Source organism: Tachypleus tridentatus, chromosome 4 (assembly GCF_004210375.1).
Source record: "Tachypleus tridentatus isolate NWPU-2018 chromosome 4, ASM421037v1, whole genome shotgun sequence".
NCBI lineage: Eukaryota > Metazoa > Arthropoda > Merostomata > Xiphosura > Limulidae > Tachypleus > Tachypleus tridentatus.
The window spans coordinates 96,452,952-96,467,340 of NC_134828.1; the positions used below are offsets into that span (position 1 = coordinate 96,452,952).

The window sequence follows — 14,389 nt, forward strand, 5'->3', positions numbered from 1 at the left end:
TTTCTTATTATTTTCAATTCCTGCAAATGTATTTTAAACTCATTTATATATATGTCTTTATAAGAAAATTATGACGTTGTTAAATATGATATCAATAGAAATAAAACTGTGTGGTTATATGTAAATTTGCTCTGTGTGTTCAAAAAAAAAAAAAACATTTTTGTTTGAAATATTCTATTTCAAGTACTGTTAAACTAGGCTTTGGTTATTTACATAAAACTCTGAATGATCATTTTTTTCTATTACAATGAATATAACCTGCTTAATAATATATATTGTAAAACGAAACGACGCAACTTCCATTGTAATTGAAACTTTAGACAAGACAATTGGAAAGAAAAAAACTGTAACCGTACACAGGTCGAATTTGGAATTTGATAATTAGTTAATTAGTTAATAATACCTGGTTTAAGTGCACATATAAGTCGAGGTTGAAATCAGTGTTCTTTAATAGTGAATACTTCTGTATTATTCAACTAAATACACTATACAGTTGAAGTTAAAAATAAGCTTCGTATAACATGTATTGACAGTTTATACTTAAAGGGCATTACTTTGTCTGAATGATGGTTATAATATTGAACGGAATATCAATTGTTTTGACTTTATCATATAATTTATTGTGGTGTGAAGAGCTTTAAATTCAGTATACATTTGACTGTAAAACGTTTCGTTATTGCGCTGCAATAGTTGAGCATATTTTAAAAAAATCACGATTGTTAATGCCAATTTTATAATTTGTTTACATACCCCATAGAAAATAAAACATTTGAATTTCACACAAATGGTGATTAAGAATATTAGCCTAAATATGCAACTACGATTTTAAATATTATGTGAAAACCTAGAAAAAATTAAATACCACAAACAATCATTTTTCATTGCACAGTTCTTGTTTCATGATCTATTGTAAGGAATGTCAAAGTGGACTATTTATTACAGAATTTTTAACGCAATGAATTTTATAGTTTATTATTTAAATACTGTTTTCTCATTAGTAAATATGTAGTAAACTGTTTCTATCTAAAGACCAGTTCACATCATGTTTCACATTATAATTTTTGTAGGTCTTTGTTTTTCGATGCTTCATTAAAATATTTGACAATATTTGTACTTTTCAATATTTCAATTGTTATAAATTTTATTTCAAAACATACTGAATGAAATATCAGTTGTTATCAACGCATTTTCACGCATGTTAAAGATTAAGACGTATTACAATCACGAATTAGAAAATAAATTTACAAACAAAAAAAAGTATCCGTAATACACTGATAACTAATTGGTATCGTTGTAGGAGATAATTTATTGATTTTACGCTTTTATTGTTTATTATTTAGACGGAAATTTGAGGCGACAGGCGTTGCTAAATGACCACAGACTTCAGGAGAGTTTAGGAAATGATTTCACGTAAATAAATTACGAATTAGATTAATGTATGTGATTATAAGGTTACGAGTCTGTTATTTTGGTGAATTAATTATCAAATTAGTTAGTTTGTATGTTATTTTATTTATGTGAATTTCAAGTTTGTGTTTCAATAAAATGTTAGTGATGGTGCCATAAATAGAGCGATAATCATAAAATAGCAGAAATTAATATATTTTTATCCATCGTGAATATACATTACGCTCGAAGGCCCAGCATGGCCATGTGGCTAAGGGACCCAACTCGTAATCCGAAGGTCGCGTGCTCGAATCCCCTCGCTCCAAACATGCTCACCTTTCCGGCCTTGGGATCTATATAATGTGACGGACAATCCCACTATTCGTTGGTAAAAGAGTAGCCTAAGAGTTGGCCGTGGGTGGTGATGACTAATTGCCTTCTCTCTCGTCTTACACTGCTAAATTAGGGACGGATAGCGCAGATATCTCTTATGTAGCTTTGCGCGAAATTTAAAACAAACCAATAAGATTGAACGATTGTGAACTAAAGTTGTAGAGCTTGAATGTCAAGAAGTAGAATAATTTCGTTATCATTAAACGGACTGGAATTTGTATAAATATACTTTTACCAAACAATTCTAAAGAAAAAAAGTAACAAAAACTTGCCCTCAATAGAAACAATTAGCTAATAAAGGAAAAGTATCTTACAAAAGCATATTATTTTGAAAGGAAAAGTAGTTTAATATTTCCTGGATATTTCAATCTAGTGTTAACATGAAAGTTTTCAGAATAAATGTTAATATGAATATTATTTAGAACTAGTGTTAATACGAAAAGTTTTTAGATCTAGTGTTGATATGGAGAGTTTTAGAACAAGTGTTAAGATTGAGAGTATTTAGAGATAAAATTTTAGATGGAGAGTACTAGAGTTTTTAGAACTAGCACTAATATGATGACTGGTCACATGCAACAACAAAAATACCCAATTGAATTTCTATTGGTTACCTGTTATACATGAGAACGTCTGGTTTCCAAATGTATTTTGGTGCTATCCGTATATCTCTGATGCCTCCGTACTGAGACACGTTCCATCTCAAATTGACGTCTACCCATTCCTGAAGTAAATATAAAGTATAAATAAAAAATTCTGAAATAAAACGAAAGTTTATTTTATCGCAGTAAAAGCTATCTTATAACAATAATTACTTTTGTGATGATAAGTAAACACTGAATGAGAACAAAGTAAATACAATATTTACTAGTTTAATTTAACATGGCTGTTTTTGCACGCTTAAAGAAAGTCTAGTTATATAGTAAGCTAAACTTCCCAGGTGCAATTCTAATGTATATGTTTATACTGAGAAAGTATAACAGATTACTTCATAAAATAATTGTTAATTTAGGTTAGTAAACCTTAAATATATTACGTTTTTATTGAATAATTTACAGTGCGATTTATATGATACTTATTACTGATCAAACTGTGTTTGACTTTATCCAAACATGTTTAAAAGAAATAATAGAGTCACTTAATATAAGCTATTTTTATGTAGTCTAACAGCAATATTTAGCAGCTAGTAGTGACTTCAACCTATCCTTGAGCATTTGTTTCAGGGAATATTCATGTTACTTTTTGTTATTACCAACATTTATGAAAATACAGTCAACATATGTTTAAATTTGATTTTTATGTTTCCTGTTCACATTTTATCACGAAGAGAATAGAAGTGCATAGCGACGAAAGTGTTTTTTTTAGTGATAAGCATTAATTGTAGAAAACAAATATATATAAATATATGTGTACGTTATTAGCAAATTACAAAGTTAGTTCATTAACTTTTATTAAAGGTTTTCAAAGCGGACACATTTGCCATTGAATATAAACATTTTATGTGACGTATTCGATTTGTAAAAGTTATGATGTGTTGTGAAACACATATTTATTGATACACACATCACTCTTCTGGGTTTAAATAAAACATTAAAACATCTAAAAAAGATTAAATATGATATTGTCCCATCATAAGCATTATCAACAATATAACTTGGGTTTTCACTGAAGAATAGAGCGTCAAAGATTTTCAAGATGAATTTGATACCATTAACAAGCAAGACCAGTCTCAACTTCCCTAAGGAATATCAGAGCATAGAAATATTATGATAATTTTATACACTAAGATACAATGATTGGGTAGCTTAAGGTGACTGGCTTAAGATTCCTTATGAGAGGTCAAACGATTTCGAATAATCCCAGTTTTGTAGACAGTTAATAGTAAATAAACACAATGACTAAAATGTTAAAAACCGAAAGTGAATTTAGCACTTTGATTAAACCAATCTATACGGAAAAGCTGTGATCTATCCACGATGGAATCCATTAAACTGTTTACAGCAATAACACTGTGCAACACTCAAAAAAGTACAAGAGATGTGTGGCCATTTTTATATGCAAAATAACATGGGAAATCCATTTCTTGCTTTTTTTTTTGTTGAATTAGGCATGGGTTTTGCAGAATTGTCACTGTATACCCTTTTTGTCATTATTATTAAATAAAATTCTCTACCGCATTGTAAAATGGTTTTCAACCCAGGGCTAGAGACCAATCTTAGTAAGACCTACAATGTGATATGATAAATAGCACAGTACAGTTTAAAATCATATTTTCTGGTTTATTATTGTGTGCTTATATTTAATTGAGTTTATCACTTAATACTTTATACTTCAAAGCTTGTGTTTAATGTTATTTATTTTTTTCTTTCAGATCTTATTTGTTTTCAACAATGAGTGCAAGACAGTGCAAAAATGATCCAAACAGATTCTGTTACATATGTGAGGAATTAACTTTTGCTAAAGAAAAGCGTAGTATTACACACCATATCAAGAAAATGTACAAGACGTACTTCGTTTGTGACTTAGGAGACCAGGACAAGTCATGGGCTCCTCATGTGTGTTGCCTTACATGTGTGAAGACATTGAGTGCCTGGTATGCAGGAAAAAATGTTCACATGAAGTTTGGTGTGCCAATGATTTGGCGTGAGCAGAAAGATCACTCTAATGATTGCTATTTCTGTCCGCAAGACTTTGCAGGCTGTACTACAGCAAAGAAAAAGAAACACATTGTTTACCCAAATTTGCAATCAGCAATGCGCCCAGTAGAGCACTCAGAAAATTTACCTGTGCCCAAACCTCCAGATCAAGAAATGCAGAGTTCAAGCAGTGCAGATGAACATTCCAGTGGTGAATATGTGGAGCCCAATCATCCAGAAAGCGAGAATAAACCAATACCATTTTCTCAAGAGGCTCTAAATGACTTGTGCAGGGATCTCTATTTAACCAAAGACAAAAGTGAGTTTCTGGCATCAAGGCTTCAAGAACGTAATCTTCTTGAGAAAGGAGTGAAGATAACACTGTACAGGAAACGTACAGAGGATCTGCTTGCATTACTTACCATGAAGGATGACTTATGCTTTTGTAATGACATCACTGAACTTTTTGAGCAACTGGAAATACCATATGATAACACCAACTGGCGACTTTGCATACATGCATCCAAGGACAGCATCAAAGCTGTTCTGCTACACAATGGTAACACTCTGCCTTCTGTTCTCATAGCTTATAGCACAACCATGAAAGAATCATATGAAAATCTGAAAGCAATTCTAACAAGCATACAGTATGATGACCATAACTGGCATATTTGTGCATATTTCAAGGTTGTGGCCATGCTTACTGGCTTTCATCTTGGCTATACTAAATTTTGCTGCTTCCTGTGCTTATGGAACTCCAGAGCAAGAACTGAACATTATGTACGCAAGGATTGGCCGATCCAAGATGAAATTGAGCAAGGAAAACACAACATCATGCACAAACCACTTGTAAAAAGTGATAGAATTCTTTTACCACCTTTGCATATTAAAGTTGGTTTGTTTAAGCAATTTGTGAAAGCCTTGGACAAGGAATCCTTCACATTTGTATATCTTGCAGAGAAGTTCCCTTCCCTGAGTCAAGCTAAAATTAAAGAAGGTATCTTCATAGGTCCCCAAATTCGAAAAATTGTACTTGATGAAAACTTCATCACACATCTCAAGAGAAAAGAGAAGCTTGCCTTTGAGTCATTCAAGAAAGTTTGTGATAACTTCTTGGGGAACCATCGTTCAGAAGACTATGTGCAAGTTGTGAATGATCTGCTGAGTCATTATCATGATATTGGATGTAACATGTCTCTAAAAGTTCATGTGCTCCACTCTCATTTGGATTTTTTTGCGGAAAATCTTGGTGATGTGAGTGATGAACATGGCGAGAAATTCCATCAGGATATTTCAGTGATGGAGCGACGATTTAAAGGAAAATGGAACCCTGGCATGTTGGCAGACTACTGCTGGGGTATAGAAAAAAAAGATCACACTCCACACAAAAGGCTTAGAAGAAAAAAAGTTGTTTAAACTGTCAGGTGTGTGTTGTTATTTCATAACCAATAAATGTTTTGTTATACCAACTAAATTTTTGTTTTGTTTTTTGTAACTTTCAGTATTTGCAATGTTGTGTTCAATACGCGATATTTTGCAGTATATTATAAAACATATGGTTCATGGTACAGGAAAACGGTGCCCAATTTGGAGAAATAAAGGTCAGATTCAGATCAGGACGATTTTTTGACCCAGAAACAAGTCTTACTTAACTTGTACTTTTTTTGAACCTGAAATTTGTTGCACAGTGTAATTGACCTCTGTGGATTCACTTTTTTTTTGTTGCTTTAACGTATAATCAAGTCTATCTGATGGGAAATAAAGTCATGTTAATTGGCTCCTGTGATCATATTAATTTTTCTACTATACGGAAAGCCACAGTTTCTTGTGATCATGTTGTTTATGTAAACGTTATTTTCACGTGATGCTGCGTGGGCCAGTATACCACTACGTCATACATTTTTCTAAAGGTAGCTTTTGTTGTTGATATTTGAATATATCTAAATTGCTATTAGATTCTTGTTTTTCTTCACAACACGGTTCAATGTGCAGTAGTAAAAATCAAGCATAATGGTTTTATTTTCTTTGTTACTTTTTGTGTTTGCGGTTTTAGCATCGTATTAAAATATGTTGTCGTCGACACATCAGCAGTTTCAGACACAATTGCGTTTGATGCATACGCAATTATTGCTATTCTATTTGCACAGTCTGTTAGACTCTTCACAAAAGAAACAGTATCTAGTGTTGATGGTTAGCATGAGAGAAAAGTCCTTATATGTTTATATATACATATATATATTGCACACTTGAGAAAAAGGTTTCATGGTGTACCCACATGCACTCTTCACCAGGGATTTAGACTATCTTGTGATTCAATTTTTTTTAATCTAGCATTTGTACATTTTTGTTCTGGTTCTTTTGAGAAATTAATGAATACATGCTATAAAAACTACAAAAACAAATAAATATCGACGATGGTGTATTAGAGAACTCTATACCCATACAATCGCTTTTGAAACAAAACTATAAAGCAGCACAAGGTATATACACATGCTTCGACGGACGCACTAACTTAATTTTTAAAGTTTGACCTTCGCAAATACGTTTAGAAGTCAAAACCTGATAAAACCGTTTTAAGGGATTATAAGCAGGTATTTAGCCTAGATGTTTTACCTGCTTACTGAGTGTCACAATAATTGTTATTGTGCTACAACTTAGACGTTCACAAAGAGATAAGGCTTAACTGAAAATAACGTGTTCATCCAAAATAATTTTTTAACAGAAGTTTGCTTTTAGAAAATGCACAAAAGTATACTAGACATTCTATTATTTGTAGTTTAAGATACTAGTTTTGAAGATATAATACCGTCACCTACCTACTAGTTACTAAGTCTTACCTTTTCCAGTGGGTCAGCGGAAAGTTTACGGATTTACAACACTAACATCTGTGATTCGATTGCAACTGTCGATACTTCGGTTTATTTCGAATTTCTCGCAAAGCAACGCGACTGCTCTCTGCTCTACCCAGCCTTAGTTTAGCAGTGAAAGGCTAGAGAGAAGTCATTACCACCCACCGCTAACTCTTGGGCTAATATTTTACTAACGAATAATGGGATTGTTCATCACGTTGTAATGCTTACACGGTCGAAAGGGTGGGCATGTGTGCGGTGAGCGGGATTTCTAACTAGCGATCCTCAGATGGTGAATCGAGTCCCCTTACCAGTTGGCCATGACTGTCGACAAACGAAGAGAAAAGTAGGCCTTACGGTCAAATAAATAAAGATGTGGTAAAAAACAGTGAGAGAAAAATAAAGCCAATAAGCATATTAAACGTAATAATATGAAATTGTATGCTTTTGTATATTAAAGAATAGAATTATTCCTCTAAAATTTAATCACGGACTTTAAAATAAACTTTATAGAGAGAAACAATAGCTCAAACTTACGTGGTTTGCTAAATTTCACTATTGATCGGTTTCGAAGAGTAGAGTATGGGTTAAAATGTTTAATTATTTTTGAAAATTTTCCTAATTATTTATCTTCGAAGAAAATTTTGTCTATAATTGGCTCAAGATTTTACCGAAATTAAAATATTGTGTTTTTTTTTTGTAATTGAAAATAGTTATTGAGTAGAAAACCCAAGCTGTTCTCATTTGTTTATTACGATCACGAAGATTTAGTGAATAACTATCTTCAAAAAAGAGAAATATATTAAAGAAATTGTGATTAAAAGACATGAATATAAGCTCTGTATCTTGAAGATGATGAGACTTTCGAGTTTTATGGGAAAAAAGAAGATTTTTTCTCTTAATTTAGGCTTGAAGGCTACTTTATCAGATTTACCAGGAATTTCCAACTTGTGTAATGTATTTTAATTTAAAAAATTAGCTTTGAATATTAATTGGAAAAAAATTCTTGGCGAAATGCTTTGTTTTCTTAAATTAAGATACAACTTGCAGTGTGGATAAGTAGATTATTTTTGTTCTATGCAGAAAAATAACTAATCCATCTCTAACTATTTCAAACCCTCTTTACATTGGATAAAAAATTATTAAACAGTATTTTGTAATTTTATATAAGATGGTATACAAGACAAAATTGCAAGAAAAACGATAAAAGACGATTAAATTAGACTCGTATGAATATAAGTAATACTCTTTTAACTCAAACTCAGCTTAGAGCATCAAAAAATTGTAAAAAAAGCGCAAACTGAGATATAATTGGACCTGTTGTGATGTTATAAGAGTTCTTACGATTTTATTTTTATTTTAGACCAAGTATTTTTGTTGAATTTATAATATAGACTGTATAATATACTCGAGACAAACTCATTCTTGGTAGAGATATATAGTGACATAATTGTTCTGAAAAAGAAAAACATAAGTATTTTAGCTTATTTTTATCTAGGATGGCTGAGTTTTGAAATTTGAATTTTATAAAAAACTGAGATTTGATTTGTCTGCTGCCTCATAACAAGTGAAAACGATATTAGAAAGTGATGAAAAATTGTAGAGTAATAAATATATCCTATCTTACAACAGAAAAGACACCAAAACAACAAACCGTTGACTAACCTCATAATTAACAGATCCGACCGACAATTAAACACAGACGAGATACATCTACTTAACAAAGGACTCAACTTCACAATAGCACCTAGGTACATTCCAACCATAGAAATCAAAACATGTTTAGAAGACCTAGCCAGGAGACTTGTGATACTTTCTACAGAGAAGAAAAACAAGGAAACAACCAAACACAACCAACAGAAAGAAGACAACTTAGATAATTTTATTGACGTCCAACAGCCAAACTTCCCAGGTAAAATTACAAATTTATATTTTCCAGAAACACCTAAAAACAACATCTTAAACGATTTTTTCAAATAATTTTCTCACAAAACCATCAACATAATTTCACAAAACAGAAAACTAAAAAACAACCTTACAAAAAGAGACATTAATTCTATTTAAAACCTAAAACAAGACAAAAACATAAAAATTCTAAAAGCAGATAAAGGTAACGCTATAGTCATAATGAACATGAATGAATACATCCAAAAAATGAATAACATCTTATCAGACACGAACAAATTTAAACCAATACACACAAATCCAACAAAGACACACGAGACGCAACTGAACAAATTACTACTACAAATGAAAAAAGCCAACACAATTTCACAAACACTTTATTCCTACCTACGTAAAACCGACTCACGCACACCGCAAATATACGGCATCCCCAAACCTCATAAACCAGATTGTCCATTACGACCAATAATGTCCACATATGAATCGTTTAATTACAATCTTGGTAAATACATAGCATGGGCATTCTCTAAATATGTAACATCAGCCAGCTCATTCATCAAAGACTCTTTTAATTTCAAGTCTAATCTAAATCGACTTAATCATAAAGCCTTAATGGCCAGTTTCGATGTTATATCCCTCTGTACAGAAGTTCCAACCACTGAAGCCTGCAAGATAGCCTTAGAACTCTATATCCGAGACCCTAACCCAACTATAGAAATTCCCAGTAACCAGTTAGCAACCCTCATAGAATTCACCACGATAAAGACAAACTTCATGTTCAACAACCAAAACTATATACAAACAAATGGCCTAAGTATGGGCAACCCAGTATCACCAGTTCTAGCCAATATTTTTATGACACAAGTTGAAACACAAGCAATTAACACAGCATTACATCCACCACTATACTGGTACAGATATGTAGATGACACGGTGCGGGATTCAAATCTACATACTTAATTTTTCAATCACATTAACTCTATACATCAACATTAACTTCACATGTGAACAGGAAGAAAGCAATCAAATATCATTTCTTAACCTCAAAATTACAAGAACCGACACACAATTCAAAACAGAAATCCACCGAAAAATCACCCATACTGGACTATACATTCCTTGGGACTCAGCACATGAAACAAAACAAAAACTCAACATACTAAGAAACCAAATAAACACAACCATAAAACTATGATCACCAGATAAAATTAACGATGAATTAGACAAAATAAAACAATACTTCATCAACATCAATAAGTTTCCTCCACAAACCGTAGAAAACATTATACGCAAACACCTAGACAAAAAGCAAAATCAACCACCAAATACAGCTCACGAATCAAAAAACCACGAAACCATATACTGCTGTATACCATATATTCCTGACATCAGCAAACAAATAACCAACATTTGGCAAAAATTAGTAACAAAATATGACATTCCAGTTAATACCAAATTTATTTAAAAACCAGGCACAAAACTGAGGTCTATACTATGTAAAAACTACACTGACAAACACCACACCAACATTATTTATAAAATACAATGTGATAACTGCCACGACTTCTATATTGGAGAAACAAGTAGAAAAATGGAAACCAGATTCAAAGAACATAAAAAGTCACCTTCACACGTTTTCGAACACTGCAAGTCAAATGAACACAACATAACCATAGAAAACACTCAAATACTAAATAAAGAAATAAACATAAACAAACGCAAAATTAAAGAAGTCTTACTTATACAACAACTTAAACCCAAAATTAACCAATATAAAGGAACGCCTTTATACCTATATTAATATAATAAAATAAATAAAATTATATATTCAAACATCTAATACCGCCCTTTACATTTCGACACAGTTACACAACCCCTTTCAAACATGTGGTCAGCTTCCGGTCAGTTACCTCTTTCTTTGTGAACCTGACGATGACCGAAGAAGGTCGAAACGTTGTTCGCTCTTCTATGTAAAATATATTCTCAACCCAAACGAGCCGTTTTTGCATATAAATATAAGTATTATGTTATGCAACAATATCTTAAAAGGGAGTACATAATTATGCATGAGATTATTCCATTTGTATAATGTTGATAAACAATTAGCTAAACGAAATCATGTTTGAAGATTTTTAAAAGATATAGTAAATGTTGGGGTATATTTTCAACAGTCTGCGAGAAATAAACAATTCAAGGGTTTTGATAGTTTTTGTTAATGAATATTATTAATATTGGTTATATAGATTGTATTATAATAATAAAACAAAAGTATATTTCGAATATTTTTTTGTGTTTTCCATAGAGATCCGTTTGGCAAAAGTTAAATCAGAATATATTTTGATAGTTTTTTCAGATAACTGTGAAATAATTTCAAGTTATTTTTGTGTAGCCGATATAAACTATGAACAATGATTATAACAATAAAAGAAAACATATAGCGTGACTATAATTGTTTCATGCTTTGAATATATAAATAAAGTATCTTATGGATGTACGTATGAATAATACTTAATATTCATAAAATCTATCGTGTTTATCATACGCAAATTAATACTTACAAGTATATCACTGAAGGATTTAGATTAAGTGTCTTAAATATTAAAGTTTTCTTCAACTTAATTAGTCATCAGTGATGAAAAAATTACGGGGGATAATATGGTTATTGGTGAGTATCGTAAGGAAGGAGACACAGAATTTTCAAATGATGAAAGAACACACAAACGTATATGAGATTTTTTGTTAATTTTTGTTATGGTTAAAATATATGCCTACTTATTTGTAAGTTGTAATAGCTCATAAGATAGAAATATGAACAACTGCATTTATTTCCTTGCTAAAATGTGTTGATTATCAATTTAGTGGAACATCATGGCTACGTGGTTAAGGCGCTTGACTCGTAATCCGAGGATAGCGGGTTTGAATCCCTATCACACCAAACAGAGTTGCTCTTTCAGCCGTGGTCACGTTATAATGTGGTAAAATAGTAGCCTAAGAGTTGGCGGTGGTGATGATGACTAGCTGTTTTCCTTCTAGTCTTACACTGTTAAATTAAGGACGGCTAGCGCAGATAGCTCTCATGTAGCTTTGCGCGAACTTCAAACACTTTCTGGTAATTTTAAATAGTTGTATTCTATGTATTCAGTGATTAAGTGGAATTCGAAATCAAAAGTGCAAATGAACTCTTTTATAATTTTGATATATAATCTCTCTGCATGGTAGTGTACCAAATGTTGTACAGGTAACAAATGAGATATAAAGAAGTTGTCTTAAATATTCTTTTTCTTTAAGCAGTATCTGCTCTTCTATTCCCAGAATAAGGCAGTAGAAAATGAAATGATTAAGTTTAGTTAGTGTTAATTTTGAGAAGCGTCCTAAATATAATTTTGAATGCTGGTTTCCAGTGCTAATGGACAACTTCAAATGATAGATGTTGAAACCATTTACAGTTTTTAGTTCAGCTATCTGAGCGGAACCTAGGATTTCTAGGCTGTGCTCCATAGTATTTTTATGCGTATTTACTGGGATAAAGAAACGGAGAAATTACCAGTACATAAAGATTCTTGAAATAATAACATGACGTATAATATTTCAACATGACACGGAGCTCTAAGAGTTCAATTATATGAGAGTTATATAAAGCATCAGTAAACAACACAAAGTCATGTAACTGATTTCTGTCGTTTGAATACTTGTGAGAATATTAGGGTGCTTGACACCACATAGTATTGTAACTGATGCCTGTCCTCTGAATACTTGTGAGAATATTAGGGTGCTTGACACCACATAGTAATGTAACTGATGCCTGTCCTCTGAATACTTGTGAGAATATTAGGGTGCTTGACACCACATAGTAATGTAACTGATGCCTGTCCTCTGAATACTTGTGAGAATATTAGGGTGATTGACACCACAAAGTAATGTAACTGATGCTTGTTCTTTGAATACTTGTGAGAATATTAGGGTGCTTTACACCACATAGTAATGTAACCGATGCTTGTCCTCTGAATATTTTTGACAACATTATGGTGCCTGAAAACGAGAAAACAAAGCTCTCTTATATGTTCCAAACCTAAATAACATTGTATTATTTTACGAAATATTTTCGTACATATACATATAGGTCACAGTTTTTTGATATTAATTTTAAAACGTCTTATTGGTACATAAAAGTATTACGTCTTGTTGTTTATAGGAAAGTATTATGAAAATAAATATCATTACACATAATAGAATATATATTATCAAGAATCTGCTACGCTCTTAATTCGTACCTATTACTACAATTACAATTACCTGGCTTTATATTTTAAATTTTAACTAATTTACGGTGATGGAAATATTTATTCCATCTCTCAGTTTTTTACACTTTTCTTCGCAATGATTGTCTGTTTTGAGGCCCTAATGTATGTAAGTGCAAATGTTTCTCTTTAATAATGTAATTCTGTTTAATTATTACATCAGTAGGTTTATGGGCTGTGTGGGTGTTACATCAATCACATTTTGTGCTATAAATGGGGTTCTAACTGAGAATTAAATTAGAAGTCTGTCTGCTACAACGTGCGTGTAATGCTACCAGGGCCAAAGGTTGCGAGTTAAGTTTACAGAAAATAAAACAGTTATTGTTTCTATGAGCAAAGAGGGTCCTTCCACGAGGCAGATTTCTAAAATAATTTAATTTAAAAACTCTACTGTAAGTCCTGGGTGCAGCGAATTAAATACACTAATTGTGTAAGGGAGAGGAATAGAGGGTATACAAAGAAAGATCCTATAGCAAGTGTTGATCGTGTTCTAAAATGCATGAGCCCACAACTTGTAGAATCTTCGACTTTCATGCATAGATTTCAAAAGAGGATGGCAGGAAACTTATTGGGCTATTGTCACCGCGCATATTGTCAATTTCATCAAAGGGCATGCTGGCTGGAGTGATGCCATGTTGAACAAAGTGATTTTAGAAGAATCAAAGTTTAACCTCCGGTAACCTGATGAAATGCATTTGTATGGCTCGACGTAGAGAAAAGTTTCATCTAACACATTTGAATGAAACAGTGAAGCATCCATAAGGTCAGGTGATAGATCGGGGATGCGTTTTTGAGAAGGAATATTGAGACGACTGAATTTTGTGAAAGACATTGTCAGTGCTGACAAGTTCATCGATGTCCTTGAGTCCCAGTTAAAGCCATTAATTCGAGATATTTCCATTGTCTGTTTTGACGCCGAAATGCA

General features: G+C 32.2%; 1 protein-coding gene across 2 annotated transcripts in view; it reads right to left on the bottom strand.

Annotated features, from left to right (window-relative positions):
* LOC143249726 (neuronal acetylcholine receptor subunit alpha-7-like) overlaps positions 1-14,389 on the bottom strand; it is a 131,093-nt gene that overhangs the window by 30,082 nt on the left and 86,622 nt on the right. For both annotated transcript variants that reach the window (XM_076500044.1, XM_076500045.1), the window contains exon 4: positions 2,391-2,500. In XM_076500044.1, the coding sequence (XP_076356159.1) occupies positions 2,391-2,500 (110 nt within the window). The remainder of the gene's footprint in view (positions 1-2,390; positions 2,501-14,389) is intronic.